Source organism: Actinia tenebrosa, unplaced genomic scaffold (assembly GCF_029948245.1).
Source record: "Actinia tenebrosa isolate PJP-AT-01 unplaced genomic scaffold, QUT_ActTen_1.0 PGA_scaffold13__45_contigs__length_12533684, whole genome shotgun sequence".
Classification (NCBI taxonomy): domain Eukaryota; kingdom Metazoa; phylum Cnidaria; class Anthozoa; order Actiniaria; family Actiniidae; genus Actinia; species Actinia tenebrosa.
In genome coordinates this window covers 10,032,642-10,055,369 of record NW_028292573.1, presented here as the reverse complement: position 1 = coordinate 10,055,369, position 22,728 = coordinate 10,032,642, and the positions used below count along the sequence as shown (strand labels likewise).

General features: G+C 37.6%; 5 protein-coding genes across 5 annotated transcripts; 2 read left to right on the top strand and 3 right to left on the bottom strand.

The window, feature by feature from the left end:
• Positions 1–20: 20 nt before the first annotated feature.
• LOC116295352 (uncharacterized) lies at positions 21–3,998 on the bottom strand. Its single transcript, XM_031703141.2, has 4 exons — positions 3,693–3,998; positions 2,215–2,280; positions 1,150–1,473; positions 21–326 (listed from the first exon to the last, which is right to left on the bottom strand). Exons 1-4 carry the CDS (start codon positions 3,855–3,857, stop codon positions 252–254), a joined length of 630 nt encoding a protein of 209 aa, XP_031559001.1. The 5' UTR covers positions 3,858–3,998; the 3' UTR covers positions 21–251.
• On the top strand, positions 3,958–20,288 carry LOC148911814 (acid-sensing ion channel 4-B-like). The gene is made up of 7 exons (XM_089028613.1): positions 3,958–4,032; positions 16,405–16,656; positions 17,049–17,202; positions 17,597–17,674; positions 18,395–18,578; positions 18,758–18,849; positions 19,506–20,288. The coding sequence occupies exons 2-7, from the start codon at positions 16,477–16,479 to the stop codon at positions 19,661–19,663; spliced, it is 846 nt and encodes a 281-aa protein (XP_088884739.1). The 5' UTR covers positions 3,958–4,032; positions 16,405–16,476; the 3' UTR covers positions 19,664–20,288.
• LOC116295337 (uncharacterized) lies at positions 5,471–9,994 on the bottom strand. The gene is made up of 4 exons (XM_031703122.2): positions 9,734–9,994; positions 7,657–7,728; positions 6,795–7,070; positions 5,471–6,246 (listed from the first exon to the last, which is right to left on the bottom strand). Exons 1-4 carry the CDS (start codon positions 9,977–9,979, stop codon positions 6,103–6,105), a joined length of 738 nt encoding a protein of 245 aa, XP_031558982.1. The 5' UTR covers positions 9,980–9,994; the 3' UTR covers positions 5,471–6,102.
• Positions 11,183–16,353, top strand: LOC148911815 (uncharacterized). Its single transcript, XM_089029129.1, has 3 exons — positions 11,183–11,289; positions 12,326–14,282; positions 16,350–16,353. The coding sequence occupies exons 2-3, from the start codon at positions 13,144–13,146 to the stop codon at positions 16,351–16,353; spliced, it is 1,143 nt and encodes a 380-aa protein (XP_088885255.1). The 5' UTR covers positions 11,183–11,289; positions 12,326–13,143.
• Positions 19,963–22,676, bottom strand: LOC148911813 (tektin-1-like). The gene is made up of 5 exons (XM_089028605.1): positions 22,263–22,676; positions 22,053–22,123; positions 21,413–21,556; positions 21,050–21,272; positions 19,963–20,642 (listed from the first exon to the last, which is right to left on the bottom strand). The coding sequence occupies exons 1-5, from the start codon at positions 22,674–22,676 to the stop codon at positions 20,286–20,288; spliced, it is 1,209 nt and encodes a 402-aa protein (XP_088884731.1). The 3' UTR covers positions 19,963–20,285.
• Between the last annotated feature and the right edge of the window lie 52 nt (positions 22,677–22,728).

Sequence of the window (22,728 nt, the reverse complement as noted above, 5' to 3'; positions counted from 1 at the left end):
TAATAAATATTTACATTAAATAAATCCACTTATTTTTTTATTTTATTCTTGTGTATTTTTACACAAGAGAGTTAATTTGCCAGGTATGGAACGGGAGAAAATTGCGCTCCAATTAAAATTAAGGTCATTAGTATATTCTGACGTATCAAAACACAATCGACTTTTTTATCATTATTCAAAAAGATTGATTAAATATTATGAAAAGTTCTTTTCAAATTATATATATACACCTAAAATATTGAGATTCGTTGTTATGAGGCTGCTGTACATTGGGCTGTTGATGTGGTTTGTTCATCGTCATCCAGTGGTGTGTCATCAATAGTTTCCTGAAATCAGAATTACTGAATGAACTAAAGAGACTGTTGCTGCTGATCTACTACGCAAATAGACTTTAACGTTTCAAGCTGCTAGCGTACCACAAGTGGTACACTAATCGGGGGCACTTAACATCATAGATGTTACCTGGACGGACACACAAATAACAACATGGATGCATGGGTAGATTAATGGCATCATGAAGGGGTGGTTTACTTGATGGAAACATATATATACAAATTGCAACATGGATGCATGGGTGGCTTAATGGCATAATGAAGGGGTGGTTAACTCGATGGAAATATATATATACAAATGGCAACATAGATGCATGGGTGGATTAATGGCATCATGGAGAGGTGGTTTACTTGATGGAAACATATATATACAAATGGCAACATAGATGCATTCGCGCATGGATGGATGGTTTACTACATGGAAAAACAAATGGAAACGGATGCATATTTTTTATATGGATTGATTGCATCATGGATGGATGTTTTATTTTTACTTTAGGAAAAGACAAATGGCAAAATAATTGCATTGCTGGAAGGATGACATCATTGATGGGTGGTTTCCTTGATGGAAACACAAATGGTAACATGGATGCATGGTTGGATGGATAGCACCATGGATGGATGTTTTATTTTTACTTTAGGGAAAGACAAATGGCAAAATAATTGCATTGCTGGAAGGATGGCATCATTGATGCATGGGTGGTATCCTTGATGGAAAGACAAATGGCAACATAAATGTGTATGTGTGGATGGCTGGAATATAATCAAAATGGATGGATGTAAGTAATTAAGTCAGTTATAATCAGAAAATACATACCAATCGAGTTTCATCGGGCAGTTCATATTGATGTCGAGAATTTTTAGTGAACATAGTGCAACAACAACCGATAGACCAGACGGCACCTAACACCTCAGCCACACCAAAAACTATCATAATAATTGCTAACTTGACTCGTATTTTGCACTGGGCTTCATGAGATACCTGCCCATATGACCTTTGTATGTAACTAGATGCTCCATCCTTTAAACCTTTGCAGTTTCCTTCTTGTTTGTCGATGATGTAGAGACTAGCACCATAGCATGCTGTGAGAGACATAGCCAAGAGTGTGGATAGAATAGAAGAGACGAGGTATGCGACAACCTGGAACAAATGATAGTAAAGTTATTTTATTTGGCGAAGCAAGAAATATGGCAACTATCATGGCTTTGCTGTTTTCTTTTCTTTTTTTTTTTTTTTTTTTTCTTTTTTTTTTAAACACAAACAATATCAAAAAAAAAACGGGGGGAAATATATAAGGATGTTACAATCATGAATAAAAATTCATATCATTAGTATATCTTAATGCCATGTCCATTAATATTTGTAAGTTGTGCAGAGAAAGGAAAGTGGTTACTGAAGGAGTATCTTGATTCGACGTCATCGAAATGACATAGTTTAATAGAAAACTTAAAAGATATGCTTCACTTGTCACGCAAAAAGGATTCAGTGTGAGGCTTCGTGCATAATGTTTAGCAATTTGCGAGAGGAGAAAAGAAAACAATTAATTTAGCACATAGCCTCTATTGAAACCTTTGTACGTGCCAAATGAAGCATATCTCGTAAATGGGCTATTCAGTCACACAAGACAACCAGTCGTTAATCATGTTGTGATGAGTATTTTTTAAAGTGATTGGCTGGTCAAGTATAGCTGATGGCAAGAGACTATCAGACCATGTCAAAACAACTTCATTCAAACTTGCATACTACAATATAGAGATTCAAAAACTTTCATGACAGCTTAATCAAGTCAGATGTAAATTACAGAGCGTTGCCATGTCGTGTCTGTAGTGTCTACTATGGTTTGATGGAAAACTAAGTCTATGATTCAAGACTTGTTCTTACCAAAGACTTGTTTGGGTGGTTTTCAGAAAGACTTGCACCAACTCCAATTATACCAACGATTATTATCTAGATCAATTGAATAAAGATAATATCAACGACAATAAAATAGTAATTTGTTGTTTAGACTTCTGTGGACGTGATAATAGATAACATAAAACAAGGCATTCAAAATAAACACTTTTTTGACCGCATTTGAGAAGTAAATTTCATAGTGCGAGCTTAAAGACTTTTTTCCTGTATATATAGTATATTCGTTATACATTTGGCCACTACACTATGAGTTTGTTTACAATACAATTCAATCTGGGAGGTCCATGCACTAATAGACCCTAATTATGAGGATTATTTAATGAATTTATTGCAATCACTCAACCATGAAAACCATCCAGTATTCTGGTCCTTTACTGATCTGAACAAATAAGCAAGCTTTATGAAAATCATTAAACTGTCGTCTCCTGTAATGACTTTCCCGGCTTATGATTACTATTATTTATAGCCAGCTTTGTGGATATTTATATAGCCTTTGTCCTACTTTATTCAACTTGCTACTCTGGCCTTGAAGCGGTTTTGCTAGACGTTTGTTTAACTTAGAATCACTGGTAATATGTGAATAGTTTTATTTGGATAGCTGTGTCTGACTGTGAAAGTGTTGTTCAGTGGCGTGGATCAAGCGGTTGGCCATGACTTTAATTCATGTGTTTTTTAAGCTTTCAATTCTAAGTAATTCACTCGTAACTCAAAATTACCAACAAATTAATTCACAAATACAGAATTCTAGATTCATGACCCTTTTTTATTTCCATTTCAAAAACGACTATTTTACTTATGACAAAAATGATGTAACAATCCTGAATGGCGCCAGGAATATTTCGCGTGATTTTTCGTTTAATCGGAGAATTATTGTTTTTCTGGTAAAGTGTTTGACTAGAAGAGTCGACGTAAATATTATCATAAAATTCATAATAGGACATTTAGTATCATATTCATACAAAATGTGATAACAATTCTAAGCTAAGTTCACCAAAGGGATGTACAGATTTAGTGTAAGATTCTTGGAATTACAGAAAGAGATTCGGTGATGTACTCGGGGTTGTAAAAGTCATATTTTGACAATGGATAGTGCGTTTGTATTAATGGCTCTTAAACTCGCAAATATCCTATGAATATTAAATAAATTTTGCCATAAAACTTACGTTACTTCTGCTTATATAATTCTCAATCATTTCAGCCGATACTTTCGGCATACATACAGTTTAGTAGTTTTAAATTCAAAGGGGGAATTGGTTCAAGTAAAGTTATACTGAATAGTTTTAGATATTGGATTTCCAAACCGAAGCTGAAGCAATCAAGTTCGGACTGATAATTTTTTTAAAATCATTTTTTAATTTTGCCGTGGAGTTCCAGACCGACCAGCGTCTTTCACTTTCTTTGTCATAGTACACACAAACTCGTTTCTGTAATATTTGATGCAACCTTACCATACAACCAATCCATACAGCAAGCAAATACAACGCAGGGAAGCTGCTTCGATGCTTGGTTATCTCAAATCTGTCCGCGATTCCAAACACAGTGAATAAAAATCCAAGTAGAATTTGGATTGCTGCTGAGAGTCTTGTCCGCTTGTATGAGTAAATAAAAGCCATGCCGGGTGAAAACGAGATTCGCTAAGAAGCTTGGTGAACGTAAATATAAAACTACATTTGCATAGAATATTGATTTGAATATTCATGAGCATCGGCTTGTCGTAGAAGAGCTCAAGCACGACGCAAACCAGCACAGAACCAGGACTTCATAGCAAGACTTCATAGTGTGCTTGAAGTAAGTCAAATTCCCTTTACGACGAATTCTGTGCCCTTGTTATGTTTGTAGTGGTGTAATATACTACTCAAATGCGAAACCGCAAGCATTGTTAAGGGTAATAATAATGATGACCTTGGCTATAGTAGACAAAATGAATAGATTCATAAATAAAAATCAGTAGATTTTTGAAAAGCATACTTCTGTGACTGTCATGGATGGAGTCTGTCATGCGGTTCGAAAGTAAACGTTTATTAACTTGCTCTTAAAGTCAACAGGAACTTTATTTTTCAGTTGATTATTTCTTAAACCACTGTATTTGTATGAGCTGGATTCTTCGTTTGCACGTTACGTCATCGCGGCCATGTTGGTACCATTTAACAAAAGATTTCTCATTAGCATCCATTGTTAACGGTACCACAAGGGCCATGTTTTTGTCTTTTAACTCTCTTGGGTTTGCTTGTGCGCTTATTTTCTAGAGGGATTTTACGACAGCCATGTTTATTTAGAATCTATGGCACTGACTTTAATTTTATCATCTTAGCTCTAAACAAATTAAGATATAGCTAATGCGATGCTTCTAATAAAATTCTGTGCAATTCTTTCTGTAATAATTCTTTCTTACACGCGAATTTCAAGTTATGTTTATGTACATGTCAATGGACTCCACGTCCCCTGACCTCCCGTCCCCTGACCCCCAAACCCCAGGACAGGGCAGGAAAATAACGCAGGGAGACCGGGTATTTGATGCGCATTTAACAGCGTAAGTGAATGTATGTGAGGCGGGGAATTTAACGGGTATTTCACAACAGTTTAAAGCCCCGTGTACACTGGCGATTTTTGTGGCAATTTTCGGAAATATGAAATCTTTTGTCTCATCCTTCAAAAGAGACATTCGTCTAGGAAAATCTTGGTATCCTGAAAAAACTTTACAAGTAAATTCTTTACCATTATTTATTATGGACAATATCGCAAAAATCGCCGCAAAAATCGCTAGTGTAAACGGGGCTTAACAATAAGCCATTTTACTACCAAAATGCTTTACGAATTTTCTTTCTTATTCAGATTTGTATTTCCCCGTGAGAATAAGAAGACAACGGTGCTAATTTACTAGGGGGGGGGGGGGGGGGGGAGTGTGCAATGAATTCTGGTAATTATAATAGCTCTTATTACAATTGAGCCCGCAATAAGATATACTTTTGTTATGAATCATACAAGTGAGGCTATCGAATCGATACGATGTTGTCTCATTTGCATCTCATTTGCATGCATCCATAATAACTGCCATTAATCATGCATTAATGCAAATTTACATGTCATATTTAAAAGCAACAACTTCAATCATTTTAACCCCAAATCTGCTTTCCTAGGGATTGTGCTAAATTTCACACTACATGCAAGTGAAATTCCTCGCCATGTTTCGGTGGTCTGGGGATGTGGGTTTTCATTGAGTAGTGTCTTAAATTTATATATAGTTTATTACCTTCTCTCTCCCTCCCTTCTCTTAACCCTCTTACAGATTATCTCTCAGTTTATATCTTTCTCAATCCTTCAATAGACGTTTTTCGAGTTCCAAATTACCACTGTGTTTCTTGATCACAGACAGGAAGAATACTCACGTGTTCCAGTTAAGATCCCTTGAATTTCAAATTGTTTGTATTTTTGACGTTTCTTTAATTTACCGTTGGTATTTGTGAATATTTAAACACTGATACGAGGCTAACCCTGTGAAATGAGTCTGTAATCAAGAAACACAGTGGCTATAGCGCAGCGCAGCCGTGACGTCATAAAAACGAAGACAAAGGCGGAATTCGGACAAACAAACTTACAAGTTTACTTTCAGCAGATAATTTTCACAGCCGATCGCAGTTGATCTTAGTTTACATGGGTTATTATTGTAACTTTAAGTAAAAATCATAAAATCGGTTCGTATAATACTCGTAGCGGTTAAACAGAATGCAATGTTTGTCCGAATCTTTAAGCTATTTTTAGAATCAGCTCGCTGCGCTATTTGTAACTCGAAAGGTGTCTCTTTTCCTGTCATTTTAATAACAATAACAAATGTAAGATAAATTACACACAGAGTGTTCTTCAGATATTCGAAGAAGGAGCTTCAGCCGGTTCCTGGTTTGACAACAAAATGATTGACACTGGTCGTGGCTTCAGGTCCACGTGCGCGTAGGACAGCTCCCCTTCTTGCAGCAGCTGCACCGGTTCTACTGGTTCAGTGTGTTTCTTAAAAGAAGAAAAATATTTCAGAACTCAGAAGAATACCAACATCATTGGTACAAGGCTTAGAAAAGACACAAAGACCATGAATATTCTCCTAAGAGAAAAGGAAAATCGTACAAGTTTCTGCCGTCAACATGGCTGGCTGCTGCCATCAAACCTACTATTGGTCTCATTAAATCATGAATGATCGATCATTATATCCGGCAATGGTTTTTCTCATTCAGAAAGCTAATTTTTTCCAACATCAGGAGAATTTAAGAAATTTTTTCAACAATTAATTTCACTGTCTTTTCCACAGAAATTGATGGTTTTCACGGCCGCCATGTTGGAGGAATTTAACAAAAGATTCGTTGTTAATCTCTTTTGTTATATCCTCCAACATGGCCGCCGTGTCTTTTGTAGTTACATTCCCTTGGGAATGATTGAAAACCAGCAATATTTCAATGAGCATTCTTTGGGCTACCTGTTTCGCTTGGATAAAGGGTGACCGCTGTAAAAAAAATTCTATTTGACTTTCTGCGTTTATTCTACTTTTTGCACCACAGTCTTACCTTCTTAGGAACGCAACTGTAGATGGCCCAAAGAGCTGCCAGGATCTCAAGGACACTCAGAAACAAGATGATTGCAGCCAATTTGATGCGGATGTCACATTCTCTCTCCACGGTGACCATCCCTTGGGAACTTTGCACAGGACATGTTGCGGGGTCGCCGACACCTTTGCAGCTGCCTTCCTGGTATGCGATAAAACCAATACTGACGCTGTAACAGGCGATCAGGGCGATAGCGAAGATAATGGATATGATGATGAAAACTAAATAGGCAATGACCTGGAAGATAACGATTGCAAAATCTTTAGAGATTATGATTTAGAACTTTGAGTCAGTAGTTTGATGGTAAACACTGGACAGACAATGATGGACAAGACAGCAGTATCAGTGACGACCATGATATCCTGATATAGAATGATACAGAATATGATGGTAAACACCGGACAGACAATGATGGACAAGACAGCAGTATTATTGACGAGAAGGGATAACTAGCTAAAAACTAGTGTGAGCTGCGTCGGTGTTTCTAGTGAAAAAGTAATGATAAAAAGGACGATATATGGTAAACACTGAATAGACAATGATGGACAAGGCAGCAAAGGACATGAGTATCAGTGACGACCATGACATCCTGATGCAAGTGACGTCTAAGCAGCTCAATTTGAAGGACAAAACAAAAGAATTTGAATCTCAAGAGATTTGGAAACCTATTGTTATGTCATCCAAAATGAGCTGCGTTCCGACGTGCTTCAAAGGGTCTATAGAAGGAGATGCAATATAATGGTAAGGAATTACAGCCAGAATTGTATAATCAAGAGCTAATGACAAACTAGGAATATTATATCCCTTATATTAAGTACTTTACCTCAGACTTTTTTATCGGGCTGTATGTGTCACGCAAAGTAATACATAGACCGATCACTCCAGTTATGAAGATCTGTAAATCAATTGACAATGCGGGGACAAGTTAGATAAAGCTATTTTCTTTGCGGCATTATGTTTTGTCAGCAACGGGCAATCAGTTATTTAATAGCCGGTTTGTTATTGGCTGACTTTTGTGATTTTGCTTGCTGCTTTTCCTTCCACAATTATAGTTCTGACAAACAATTTTCCCTTTCGGGCCGCCATTAATTTTACAGAATCAAAGGTCGTTGATGCGCATGCTCATACCCAGTCATTTCGTTCCAGTCGATCCAACCAATTAAAATTTGGGATAAATTTGAGTCGAATTGAAAGAAACTATTAATGTGACGTTATAGCCGCCGTTTTGCGCATTTTAGTTTAGTTATGTGTGTTATCTAACATGGCACATCTTTTGTTATAATTTCCACTAGAAATACTGGCACACTTGTCGTACATGCGTGACATAATATTTTTAATATCCATGTAATATATCTGTGTCTTCAACAATGCGTTACAAAGTTGCGTTACCGGTACATACGATGATACGAAGGGACGGATCATCAGATTTGGGGGGGGGAGTAGGTTGGTCAAAAACCCCAAAAAAATTCGAGCACAGCATTAAAGAGTGGGGGGAAAATCGCCAGAAAAGTGCCAGAAAAAATTCTAAACTATGTCCAAAAAAAATTTCCTGCAAAGCCATAAGGTGTAAAAAAAATCCTGCACGAAATCAATTGCCCAATCCCCCTCCCCACTCAAACATTTAATGGTCCGTACCTAACTAAGGAGACAGACTAATGTCTGAGTGGCGGGCGTTCTCGCTATGGTTACAACCACTTTTTCTCAACAGTTTTCTTGCTATAGCTAAACATTTGCCTTTAAAAAGACCAATAAATAAACCATATTATACCTAGTGTTGTAGTAGCAGGAAGACCTTTATATATTTATACATATATATTTTTTCAAATGATCAATTTGGTTCTAAATTATTCATACTTTTAATATCTCTACGTTAAATCTTCAGTAGTAATTTCAATATATTTTACACGCAGCTTGCAGTAGAAATTGTGAGTTGTCCGTAGTTCGTTTGGAATTGGAATTGGTTTTCACGCGGCCACCACTCAAAAATATTAAAGGTGGCTGACTTATTATTGATGGCAGAAAATACAGTATAAATTTTAGGTGCAGCTTGCGCCGCGTATTATTGTAAACTGCTCGATAATTTAAGCTAAATTTTGGTCCCTTGAGGGCATTCAAGAATCAATTTAAATGTTGAATGTTTTAAAAAGCCATTCATATACGACTACATGTACATTTACCCATAACCGTGTGTTCTCATTTGCTAGTTCTTTCTTGAATTGTTTTTGTTTGTATATTTATTCGAATACAATTTTATTTTTTAAAAGTCTTAAATTCACAATTGATTGAACGTAAATTGGCCAAATTTAATGTGAATACTTCCAGGCATTTCTGCAATCACATTTCATGGATTAGGTAATGCTGCATGCAAATCAGCTTCTTCAGTTATAATCATTCAAAGTAACAAAATATTTATATTATTTTATCTATGCTTTTTAAAAATTAAAAACAGTAATACTTAATAATAGAATAATGTTAAGTAAAATATATTTAGATTAAAAGGTTTAGTCTTTAGTAAGAGTTGCATAAGAGGTTGCGACTTTCCTTGCAAACAGGTCTCGCCAGTATAAACTTATAATTGTTCTTGCTTCAAATTTCGTACAACTTATAAACTAAATAAAATTAGCAAATACTAAACTATCTGTCATCGTAGGCTTTATTCGTTTTTACGTAACCTTTTGTATCTACATTTTGGGTAGTGTTTTGCTATTTCCAATGTGTGGTTGGTTTTGCCATTAGAGAACTAAATGCGTACTCAAGGGAATGACATGATCTGAAAGAAGAAATACGACCAAGCAAGATAGATCCCATGCTGGCTTTATTAATTTATTTAACGGTAGTCTAAACACTGAAATATTAGATAAACGCGTGCATGTTCATACGCAAATGTTAGTCGGACTCACCCAAATGCCCATCCAAATGGCAAGACAATATCTTGCCGGAAAGCCACTCGTGTATCCAGTTAAATGGAACCTATCAGCAATACCTACTGCCACTATGAACAAGCCAAGGAGAATCTGAAGAACTCCCGACCATCTGATTCTCTTGTGGTGGAATAAACCTGCCATGGCTTCAAGCTGCTCGCAGACAATTGTCAAGGAACCAAGTGGAATCGTTAGGAACTTAAACGTAACGTAATCAATTTGCATGAGCAAATGAAAAGGGTGACGTCGTTGAAGTCAGACAGATAATGCGTACGCCTCGTGCAGGGAGGGTTTTTTTATCAGTGATTTTAGTTATAAGCAAGGTACGTAAAAAAGGAAGAACAACAAGGCAAGTTGGATCGTTAAAAATAAATCGGAGAAAGAAAAACAAAGAAAATTAAATAGACGACCTTTACCGAATTCGAATGAGCGACCACGAATGACAATGGATCCTATTCGAGGTTGGATTTAATATAGAGTAAATGGTAATTGAATAGTCCCTTTCGCGGTTCACAGCGCCATCTTGAATGGTAGCCGTGCCTTTACATCGAAGCGAGACGAACGGTGAGCTTGTAATAATAGAGACCTTTTTCTTAACACCTTGGACAATTATGGAATTCACATGTCGCCGACGCTGGGAACTGTGAATGGGACTATTGTATGAAAATATTAAGTCCTAATCTTGAATCGGAGCCATCGTTTCCTGGTCACTCAAGCGAATTCGAGAAAGGTGTATTTTTGAGTCTGGAAGAGTTTCAAATTAAAAACTTTGATAAGCAACAATGATATAGTTGTTTTTAAGGAAACGATTATAAAAAATCATTTTAAAATGTATAGCGTAGTATATAGCGGTATAATGTCTGCTTTTTTCACTGTGAGTCCCATATTCATGGCTTGGGTCGCGGGTCGTGGGTTTGATTCCTGGGGACGACACATACGCATGCAGAAAAAAAGGCTGATTTCCTCAAAATGAAGTTTCATCAGTGGCTCGAGATTTTTCTGGCTTTTCTCAACTCCACCAAAATATTATTTAAAAGTCGTGTGCATAGCACATTAAATGTAGTGGTAGTGAGTGTGAAGTGTACAAGTGTACATAAATATTAATCAGAGGCTAGAGAGCTAGATCTGGTAGCAACCCTCCGCATCACAACTTAAAAGAACGATTTTTTGGATAAGGTTGACTTGCTAACCGTCTACTAGCACACCTGGAGGCTGTAGCCACAAAAACGGCTGATTATATTAGCAAGAGTATTTATTCCATATCAAAAATGTTCTATCAAACAAATTATGACACAATAAATCAGGAATTGGCTGGATGTTTTCGGCATATCAGAGGCAAGTTATCGTATAAATGTGTAAACGTTTAAGGCGCGATTACACGGAGAAATTTCTCTGTTGCATGGAGTGTTCCAGCGTGTAACTTGATGACTACAGCGAGATAAACGTTTTGGACCAAACTGATCAAGACTCCTCTGATGTGCCAAATACAAACCAACCATCAAGTGACGAATTCTTACCAGCTACTTCACAAAAAGGTATTGATGTTATACGTTTATTTGATGATTAGATTATATAATCTTTAAATGTTAAAGTCAAACTGCATAGATAAAAGACTGAATCTTTAACAAGCGGCTGATTTGCACATGATCTAGCTCCCCTATTGGATTTACTACCAAGCATTAGTGTTATTGAAGCGAGATTAAGTTAGAGGTACAAATGATTCTTTTCTATTTCTATCTTAGCCTCGTTTTCACCGTTACTTTTAAGAAGGGTGCATTATTAAGTAATCGGCTTATGGTTGCCATTAAAACCTCAGTGTTCATTCAGAAAGGTTCATTCAAAGAGTTTATAAAATCATAGCTAGAGATAACTCATTTAAAACGCCAAAAAGAATTTACTATGTTCAAATGGATATTGCTGTACATTTTTGTCTCCAAATCAATTCATGACTGTGGTCATCCTGAGATAGCATGGTATCCGGCAAAACATGTTTGTCAAGTTAGAGAAATACAATTATAAGTAATTTATTTAATATGTCTCTTGGGTTTTTTATTTTCGATTTATCATTTTTCTTTTACGAATTATAAATTGTTGTTTTGCTGACTTAGAAATTTATATTTTATTTTCAATGGAAATCATTTATTTTCAGAGCAAAATTTGGGTCAAAATTATACATTTAGGGACCGGTCATTATTTAAGTTGGAGGTAGGGAGGGGGGGTGGAGGAGAAATTGTCAGTGACGCAAAAAAATTTCAAGGCCCCCCTTTGAAGGCATCCAAGTTTATCGAAAACCCCCCATGGATTGTAGTAAAAAATTTAAAAATTTTCCCTAAAAGTCATTTTTAAATTTCAAGACTTTCACTAGCAAAAACTTCAGGCCCCCCCCCCCCCCCAATTTTTTCTCCCCCCCCCCCCCCAACTTAAATAATGACCGGTCCCTTAGCCCATGAGGTTTTTTTTACTGACATTTTTTTTTCTAGTATTATAATGGTTTCAGACTTTATCTTATACTATGTTGCAGTTATACAATGCCGAATGAATAAAATACATCGTATTTGCTTATGTTTAAAGGAGACGGAATAAATAACTTTGAGGAAGAAGATCAAGTGTTTTGGGATGACAAGTTGGACAGTGAATCTGACCATGAAGAGATAAGAGGAAATGAAAGAAGGAGATTGGTTGAAACTTGGGATATTGATATCGAAGACGTAGAAAGAGATTTTGAACAATCTAGTGCAGAAATAAGCGTTGCCGTCGAAGCAAGTTCCCGAGTGACCCTTATTAACTGGATTGCCTTGTTTGTGTGCTTTTGGTCTGCATACTTTTCTGTACCAGACCGAGGCATTGATATTCTCCTCGCCTTTTTTAAAGCGATTTTTCAGGTTTTGTGTGAGCTTTCGCCAATCATTTTCCCAACCGCAGTATTGGTTTTCCCGAGCTCCTTCAAACTCTTGAAAAATTATCTTTCTTTTAAAGATAAGCATTCAAAGTATGTTGTTTGTCCGAAATGCGACACCCTATACCGTTTTCAAGACTGCATAACAACAAGATTCGGGCGTGTCATTGCTAAACCATGTTCTCACATTGCTTTTCCGAATCACCGTCAATTGTTTCGCCGCACACCTTGTGGAGCGGAATTGCTTAAGGAAATTCGTTTGAAAAATGGACAGACGAAATTGTACCCACATAAAGTTTATTGTTATAAAAGCATCAGAGACACTCTAACTCACTTTATTAAGCGACCAGACTTTGTACAAAAATGTGAGATTTGGAGAAATCGGAATGTACCGGACGATATTTTAGTTGATATTTACGATGGCCAAGTGTGGAAAGATTGGCAATATTTTAACGGCACTCCTTTCCTTGCCCAGCCTAATAATTATGCTTTTATGCTGAATGTTGACTGGTTTCAGCCTTTTAAGCACAGTGTCTATAGCGTTGGAGTCATATATATGGTCCTCCTAAATCTTCCGAGAAAAGAAAGGTACAAAGAGGAAAACGTAATAATAGTTGGGGTAATACCTGGTCCACACGAGCCCAAATTGAATATCAATACGTACTTACAACCACTTGTAGCCGAATTGAACTTATTGTGGCACGAAGGCATCCAAGTTCGGCCTCATGGGAGTAGAACAGCAAGATGTTTTCGAGCTGCCCTCCTTTGTATTGCTTGTGACATTCCTGCACTAAGAAAAGTTTGCGGTTTCTTAGGATGTACTGCTCACCGAGGGTGCTCAAAGTGCACAAGATTTTTTCCCGGAGATTTTAGTAGCATGGATTTTTCAGGTTTCGAAGATGACGATACACCAAGGACAAATGAAGAGCACCGAAGAGAGGCTCAGAAAATACTCAATGCAACAACCGCTGATGAACGAAACCAAATTGAAACTTCCACTGGAACAAGATATTCTGAACTCTTACAGTTGCCTTACTTCGATTGTACTCGTTACCATGTTGTTGATCCTATGCACAATTTGTTTTTAGGGACAGCAAAACATTTAATGAAAAATGTATGGCTAAATGCTGAAACGCCAATTATTTCTAAAGAAAATTTGAATAAAATCCAGGAAAAGGTAGATGACGTCAAAGCACCATCATTTATTGGGCGTCTCCCGAAAAAGATATCAACATCGTTTGGAGGATTTACTGCTGATCAGTGGAAAACATGGACTCTCTTGTATTCTGTATTCTGCATTTGGAATATCGTTCCAACAGATGATTTGGAGCTGTGGAGGTTATTCGTATTGTCCTGCTTTCACCTTTGCTCTCCACTTATTACAACTGAAGAGCTACAAGAAGGACATGATTACCTAGTGGAATTTTGTAAATCGTTTGAAAAAAGATATGGAAAGGAACGTGTTACGCCAAACATGCATCTACACCTGCACCTCAAACAATGTATTTTAGATTACGGGCCTGTATATTCATTTTGGCTTTTCAGCTTCGAACGTTTCAATGGGATTTTAGGAGCGTTTCGAACTAACAATAGATCTGTTGAAATACAAATCATGAGAAAATTTCTCCAAAAGCATGAACTAAGAGATATCCCTTTACCAGAGAGATTTCGAGAAACTTTCCAACCAGTATTTCAACTTCTTCAGGAGGCACAACAAGTAGGAACACTTGGCGAAAGCATCCCATCAATACCATCAACACTTAATCTTTCAGTTGGTCAAGTACTACGTTGCTTAGAGTGGAGCAATATGAATGCATACTCATGTTTTTCACCTCGATCCATTGATGTTCTTGATGATGACTATACAGAATATCTCTTTAAAGCTTATGAAACAATTTTACCTCAACACTCGGTCATTGAATGTGTTACCGATACGTTTGAGAGAATTAGTACCATTGGATATTCGGGGACAAAGCTAGGGTCCTCTGACTCTAGACTGGAACGTTCTTCCTTCATTCTTGCAAGTTGGTGTGGCCAATATAGTGGCAGTATTGAGACCGATTCATTTGACTTGCGCCCCGGTGTTGTCGATTTCTTTCTTAAACAAACCATTATAATTGATGGCAAGCAGGAATCATTGTGTATGGCAAAGGTTCGATGGTATCAGCGACATCCAGAAAGACACAGGATTGGCAGACCACATGAAATTTGGTGCAGAAACTTGTTTGAAATGGAAGGGCCCTCTACATTCATTCCCATACAAAGGATACACAGCCAGTTTGTTGCTGCTTACGATGTTATTGACAAAGAAAGAGTATTAATTGTTTGTCCTTTACAACGTAAATTGTACGGATGATGGAGATGACAGTAAAGTATCATCCAGGAAAAATATTCAAAGCTATCAAAAATAAACTGTTTGAACTGTGCATCAGTAACTAGATAGTCAAAATGAAAATTGAATGAATTCTTTGATGAGTTTAAAATTAGATGAATTAAAATAATTATGAATGAAATTGCATATATTGCCAATAAAAAAGATGAATTCATATGTTTAGACTAAACAAAATTGATGCTTCAAATAATATTACAGATGTTAGCGGTTTGAAATGCAGCTGAGGTTAATGGGTTAATGAGTTTTCTTATTGTCACTGGAAAAAACGCATGTACGACTTACGCATATTAAAAATACATCGTCCGCGTTTTTTCCTGTGTGTATCAACGCATATAACCTCACTTTCATGACATCAAAGCAAAACAATGATTGAATTAATGTGGTCGCAACATTGATGTCATGCGTTAGGAGAAAAAATTGACACATATGACTGAGATGGACCTGCATGCACTCCCCCCTCGTAAGTCGTAAAAACAAGCCAACATCCATCATAATTCAGTTGAAAAATTATTGAGTTGTTTGAAAAGTTTTGATTGCAATAAATTGAAACGGAAACCTCACATCGGATATACTCAGTTTGGGGTATTGTATTTGCTCCCCAGGTAAATATGGGGCAAAGCCTAGTGCAAAGTTGATTTCATATGTGCCCTTCATTTGACAATAGGGCAAATATAGGGCAAAAACGGTTATCATATATCCCCACTGGGTAAATGCGTCTAAACTAAGGGCAAATATATAACATATTTACCCATGTGTTCAGATGTATGGCAAAGCAATGGCAAATTTATTAGAAATTTACCCCGACCTTTGCCTGCATAGGCAAATGTATGGGCAAATATAGAGCACCATATTTGCCCAACATTTGCCAAGCGGACATATGATGACCAAATCCATTATTTCGTCGAGTGTAAAAAGGCGTTCCAACTGGAGGCCATTTAAAATCGAAGGCAAATCAACCTAAAAAAACACACAACAAAATGAAATCAAGTTTCAGTGGACGGCAAACGATAAAAGTAGCAACTTTGTGTGCGCTTTTTTATCCTAAGGCCCTGTCTACACGTATCCGCAAATTTTTGTATCCGCAAATTTTTTTTTGCGGATACGGGTTGCGTCCACACGTGTCCGCAAATTTTTGTGTTCGTATCCGCAAATTTTACGAAAACGGATACGTGTGGACGGTGAAAACGATTTCGTGTGGACGCAAACATTTTCGTATCCGCAAAAAGTAATTTCCGGATACAAAAATTTCCCGATACGTGTGGACGGGGCCTAATACTTCTCGCTACCACAATTTAAAATTTCTGTAGCTGAATCTAGCGCGCATTTCGTAGGATCACGATTAACATCCATTTTTTCTTCTAGCACGGCAACTGTTACACTTTCAATGCCGGGGACAACGGCTCGTCCATTCTGCGCGTCCGTGCGTCGGGTAAAATGCAGAGTTTGACGCTTCGATTGGATTCGGAGCCCCATGAATACTACGGGCCTTTCAGTTACGATGCTACAGGATTCAAAATTGCTGTTCACAACCAGGGAAATCATCTTGATATAGAGGAAGAAGGATATGACATCTCGCCAGGGTTTTACACAAGCATAAGGATCAAGAAAAATAAGGTTCGTCGATGATCTAAACTATGTAATCAAGGATAGTGTTGTAGAAGTGTGTACTCTCCTCTCACTTCTGGGTCTATTAGGTCCGATCCCTGAACTTGGTTGGCATTCCATGTGAGTAGAGTTGTTAGGTCTCTTTCTTGATTCAAGGTTTCCTCCCTCTGCCAAACAAAACACCTTAAATTCAATTCGATCTGTTTGTTAATCGTGCCCTAATTTTGATCATCGCAAAATGTCTTTCAAATTTCGTTCAAATTCAAGCTAATTTTTTAACTAGTAATCCAATCTTATGTACGACCGTTTAACGGCTGTGCAGTTAAAACCGAGTCTCTATTTTTCGGGAGTCAAAAAAGTCATACATCAAATGCTCTAATGCCATGTTACATGTGTAACAGGAGATATCTCTGCCTCCGCCATACCACTCCATGTGTGGATCACGTGAACTGATCAACTACGACGAGTACTCTAAAGCGTCTTGTCGCCAAGAATGCATCAGCAAAATCCTCGCAAGGGAGTGTAACTGCAGAGTGCTTTCCATGGTGAGAAAAGGTAAGAGGCATAGTATACACTACATAATGCGTTACAAACAGTAACGTCGCACCAGCTAAGAAGAGCTGTCGAGATTGCCCAAAACAAACATAGTTTTCATTGTCGACTCGTTCTATTGTATTCATCCAATACTCCATTTTACATCGTTTAGTGACCACGAGTAATGGTTTCAAGCCAAGGATGGAGTTGCTGCGCATGAGAAACTGAATTCTTTATAATGCGCGGAAACTCCAATCTTTACATTTTCTTCTACTGACTTCTTTTAAACTGCTTTCAACTTTTTAGGCCAACCTTAGTAAATATTAACTTTGGAATACCTAGTTGTCATCTTCCCTCAATCAAAAATATATAGCAACTGAACTTAGCTCAATTTTGCGACATTTTTGAATTGCAGGGATCAACGTCACAAGATTCTGCAGTACCGATGAAATCAAATCCTGTATTTTTCCCGCGTATCGTAAGTCTCTACTGAGTAAGTCTCCAACCGCCAGCTATGCTAATGACAAGCATTTGCCGGCTATGAAGTAATGGCGGTTTTGTAAACTAATATTTTTTATTTCAATATAATATACCCGCGGCCATGCAGAAAGAGTAAGATGTAAAAAGTAAAACATTCCCCAATGGACCTGAGCTTATAACGATGTAGAGTATCGCGCAATTCCGGAGAACTCTGAGTACGAAATTGGTCAGGCTAAGTGACTCGTACCCAGTCGTCACTCACGTTTCTCTTCCTTACCATCCTTGATACAGTCGCTAACTCCCTTCAACCACAGCGCAAGATCAATAACAGCGTAAAAGAAGCGACTGGGTACGAGTCCTGATGTTATATCACTGACTGGGCTGACATCACATGCAGACGTGCGCAGTTTATTTAGGTTTGTTCCCCTAATGCAAGCGCAATCATTCTTTCATGACTACGTCCTGTCTATAGTTTCGAAATATAAAATTGGATTGATGGGGGAAAAAAAGAAAAGAAAAATAAAACAAAGTAAACAAAGCCGACATTTTTGTCGGTTACGCAAGCTGAGCCGACATGACTGCGCGCTGATTAATTTAAAATTCATTTTTATTGTTTTTTTTATAGCTTTTTGATTTACTGAGGGTAACGAAATTTACCAACAGTCTTGTAACATGCTTGGAACATTAGCGTATTTCAAATTTGACATAATCTCTGTCTGTCTTTCTCTGACAGGCCTTGACACAACTGTGTGCGATTGTCCACAAGAGTGTGAATCAATTTCATATAAAGTCCAGCTATCTGCTGCCTACTACCCATCAGAACATCTATGGGACACTATATTACCTTTGATGTTCAACTTTACTGGCTTGAATGCTAGTATTCCTCAACAGAGACAAGAATTACAAACTTTTGTCAGGTAAGAAGCGTCGTACTAATACTAGGGTGAGAGATGAGGCGGTAAGCCGTGTGGGATAGGCTCGGAAATCAAATAAGAACATGCGTAATAGGGTGTGTACACGTGCGTATTTTGGCACGTGACATTGCTGTTCTGGCGTTGTAAAATGTCAAAATCTTACTTTATAAATATTCTAACAGGAAACGCTATGCCATGGTGAGTATATTCTTCGAAACCCTTGACACGGATGTCGTGCAGGAATTACCGTCATACACTCTCACTAACTTTTGGTGTAAGTATAAACTTTAACAGCGTATCTCAATCACACGCGCGAAATCGTACGATATTCTGTCACAACAAAATAGTGTTTTGGTCGCAATCAAAGTGTTTCCATAACATATCGAAAAGCAAAGTTTTTAAGGTCACGTACCTATGGAATGTCACAAAAACGCCTTGATTGACGTCCACCAAAGCCTACTTGCGACAGAAAATTCTACGCTTTCGCGCGTAGAAGCACTGTAACTTGTAAAAGGTTTTCATAAAGGATATTGGACTCGAGTTATATGCGCATGGGTACTTAAGTATTGCACATGAGTCATCGTTGCAGACCAGGTACTGCACTCCTGTCACCATACACGAGGCATTGCATATGGGCAATTACACAAGAACATGGTGTCCCATGCAAAATGTTAGGATTTACAAGTTTGCTATGATAAGCGGTTTTCGAATGCGCACATGCTCGTGGGCCCAAAATCAAACGCTCATATATAGGCATTTATGGTTAGCTATTGCAAATAAAATGTTCACACATCATCTAGTGTGTAGCAAACCGATGAGTTCCTTCAATAAGAGACTTGTTTTTGTTCTCTGCTCTTTAGTGCACAAATGTTGTTTTGTGTAGATGTCAATGCAAGTTTACCAAGAAAGAAAAATGTGATTTCTTTACAGCTGACATTGGTGGAAACATGGGACTGTTCCTTGGATGTAGCATGATGACAGTGTGTGAGTTCATTGACCTAATGCTGATGATATGCCTGAACAAGTGGAGAAAGGCGCAACAAGTTGCTAAAAAATGCCAAGTGCAAAACTTGACACCAGCAAGCTAACGTACTGCTAACACAATCCAAGTACATTCAAGACTTGCACAGTCACTTTGATATTGCTTTGTACGTTATTTTCACCTCTTGAATAATCAGCTCATAAGGAAATATTTGTTTTACTAAAAGGTGGCCAGGATTTGTCCAATATTCACCTCGGGTGAGAGGTTTAGGGAACTGGAAAGGATAAGAGCTTTGGAAAATTAATCTCCTTCAATATAACTATAAACTGTTCCTGCTTCTCTACCAAGAACCCTACCAGTTCTTCAATCCCTAAATATCTCATTTTTCTAGAAGAGAACTAATAGTTGCCTTTGTAAATAATGCATTTATTCGCACTTAAGGGGATTCTTACATCTGTATATTACACTTTATATTCAATAATCTCAAGGTGTCTTGAATCTTATTTTATATATACTCAATGTTACCGCAAATAACTGATCTTATCTGCAAACATTTGTAGTATTTTTCAGATGCTCATGTGTAAATATAAAAAAGACAATTTTCATTCAGAATCTCTGAAACAGAAAAAGGATATAATGCCATGAAAGACATTTTATTTACCAGTATTTACAGTGGACCAATTATATGAACTAATTCAACAGATATTATTAATAAAGATAAATAACAATTAGTGTGGTAGATGATTGATTTGTTTGCGCAGCTCCACACACTGATCTCTGTCAATGAACAGAGTGTTGGCTTTGATGTCAATATCTTCTTCCAATGACAGCTGTCGTCGTATCAAGGCCTTCAAAGATGCCTCTGCGTCAGCAAGCTTTTCTTGTAGTCTTTCCACATTGGTGCTTATTTCAACAACTTCACTCACAAGCCTGTACTGGACACGATCACGGCAGAGCTCTATGTTTGGTCTTTGAGTTCTGTTCTCAATGCGAGTCTGAGCTACCTTCATTGGTGCTGTTTTTAGAGCAATGGCTCGTTTCAGGGTGGCAATATTTTCCTCCATAGCCTCAATTTCTTCTTTCACCTAAAATGATAAACAGAATAGAAAAGTTATCCTGTTAGTGAGTTGTTTTTAAAAACATCTTAGGGGAGGTATGTTTCTTTTTGGGGGGGGGGGGTGGGGGGTGGGGGGGGTGGTGGCTGGGGTTTTGGGTGCTAAAAATTTGAGCTTTCATGGAGACTCAAACCTTTTTATTTTGACAAGAACCAGTTCTTTTGACTAAATAAGAGGGTAATGAATTTCTTACCAAGAGAAAGGGAGAGAGCTACAACCACTCAAAAAAAGTTTACTGCAAATCCCCCAGGCCTCTCTCATGATAAAAAAAAATTTCCTTAAGGACTCAGTGTTGTTTATGAAGTGAGGGGGGGGGGGGGTGGCTATGTACTGTCCCCTACCCCCCTCAAAATCAAAATCGTTTAATAAAATATTACCTTAGCTAAGTGATCTTCAAGTTTTGTCTTTGCTTTGAGAGTTTCTTCAATTCTGTGCTCAAAGGCTAGGTTTACAGCTCTGCATTGCTTCATAAGGTCATCTAGTGTCTGCATCAGGATGCCATCAATGATGCTGCGAAGGTTAGATGCAGAGTTGTTCTCATGCTGTGCCTTCAGGAGATTCTTGTTGGAGAACTCTTCCCATTCGTCAGGTGTGACAGAACTGAAAATAACGATATCTTTATTTATTTATTTATCCAAGAATAATTAACTTTGTTAACTAAGGACACTCCCTCCCCCCCCCCCCCCCCCCATCCAAAAACTGTTTTAGTTTAAAATAATTAAATAAAAAATTGTACTCACTTTTTCTCAATCTTAACAGGATCCTTTGCATAGCCAAGACCTTGAGACTCATTATTTAATGTTACACAAGTATTGTCAATGTTAATGGCGTGAAACTTGTCTTTTCTGTCCTTCTGCAGGTAATATTTTGCTGAGCGCAACAATCTATTGGTAAAACATGAAAAATAACATCAGGAAAACTGGGTTAAAAATGGTGGCCAATCATTGGAGAATATCAGGCCTGAATTGGAACTTGTCTGGTGAAATATTTCCTTACTAGTCATTTTGACCATTGACGTTGAGCCAGAAATGAGGCATGGCCAAGCTGTGGCTGGTCACCATGTTCTGGAAGGACTGACCAGCCATTTTTAGCCACAGGAAAAAGGGAACATGATATTCCTTGATTTGTAACAACCAACCAGTTGTTTCATACAATTGATTCAGCATGACTGTGAAAGTATTGTCATCCTTTATTAAGACCAGTTGCAGTTCATGAGATCACCGCTTACAGACCGGTATCCAATCAAAATGTTCAAACAGGATGCTGTTACAGCTATGGCATGGTACATTTATCAAATTTATTTTACAGTCATGCAAGAACATGTGAATGTGTAGTTAATAAGAAATTGTTACATTTATTTTCAAATGTGAAGTATTTTACCTTATTTGTTCAGTTGCTTGTTCAATAGTCCTTTGAAGCAAAGCTTGAACTCCTCCGATAACTTCCACTTCCTATAAATGGTTTACAACAAGAATTACTTCATTATGTTTACTCTACATCAATGAATAAGTTACCAATATCTCAATCATTATACCATTTATACAATTTTGAATATATTAAACTCTATCTATAGCCCCTAGTCCTACTTACCTTCAAGAGCTGCATTTCTACGTTATCATGAACGAGATCAACTCCTCTCCTCTTTTCCCTGTTCACCAGACATTGCTGTGCGATCATTAGAGGAAGTTCTGTGTCAGCCAGAGCTCTTGTGAGTCTGGCCTTAAACTCAAGCATGGCAGCAATTTCATTCTCTGTAGCTTCTTGTTCATTATCTAATTCTGATTTCCAATAGTTGATATCATTAAGTCTCTGGTCTAGCTTCTTGTTCACGTCTTGTTGTGTCTCTACAGTACGAACTTCGATCTCTACGCGAAGTCTTTCGCTTTCATCTCGAAGTCTTTCTGCTGCCGCACGCTCTTTCTCAGCTGTAAAATATTGAAGGTGATTTGAAGCGTGCCATTCCTCGGGAACGTATTTCGGAGGAGGTTGAACAAGCCTTGCCATTGCAGGGATAATCTAGGAATCTGTCTGTAAAATTTCGTAGAGATCGGTCAGT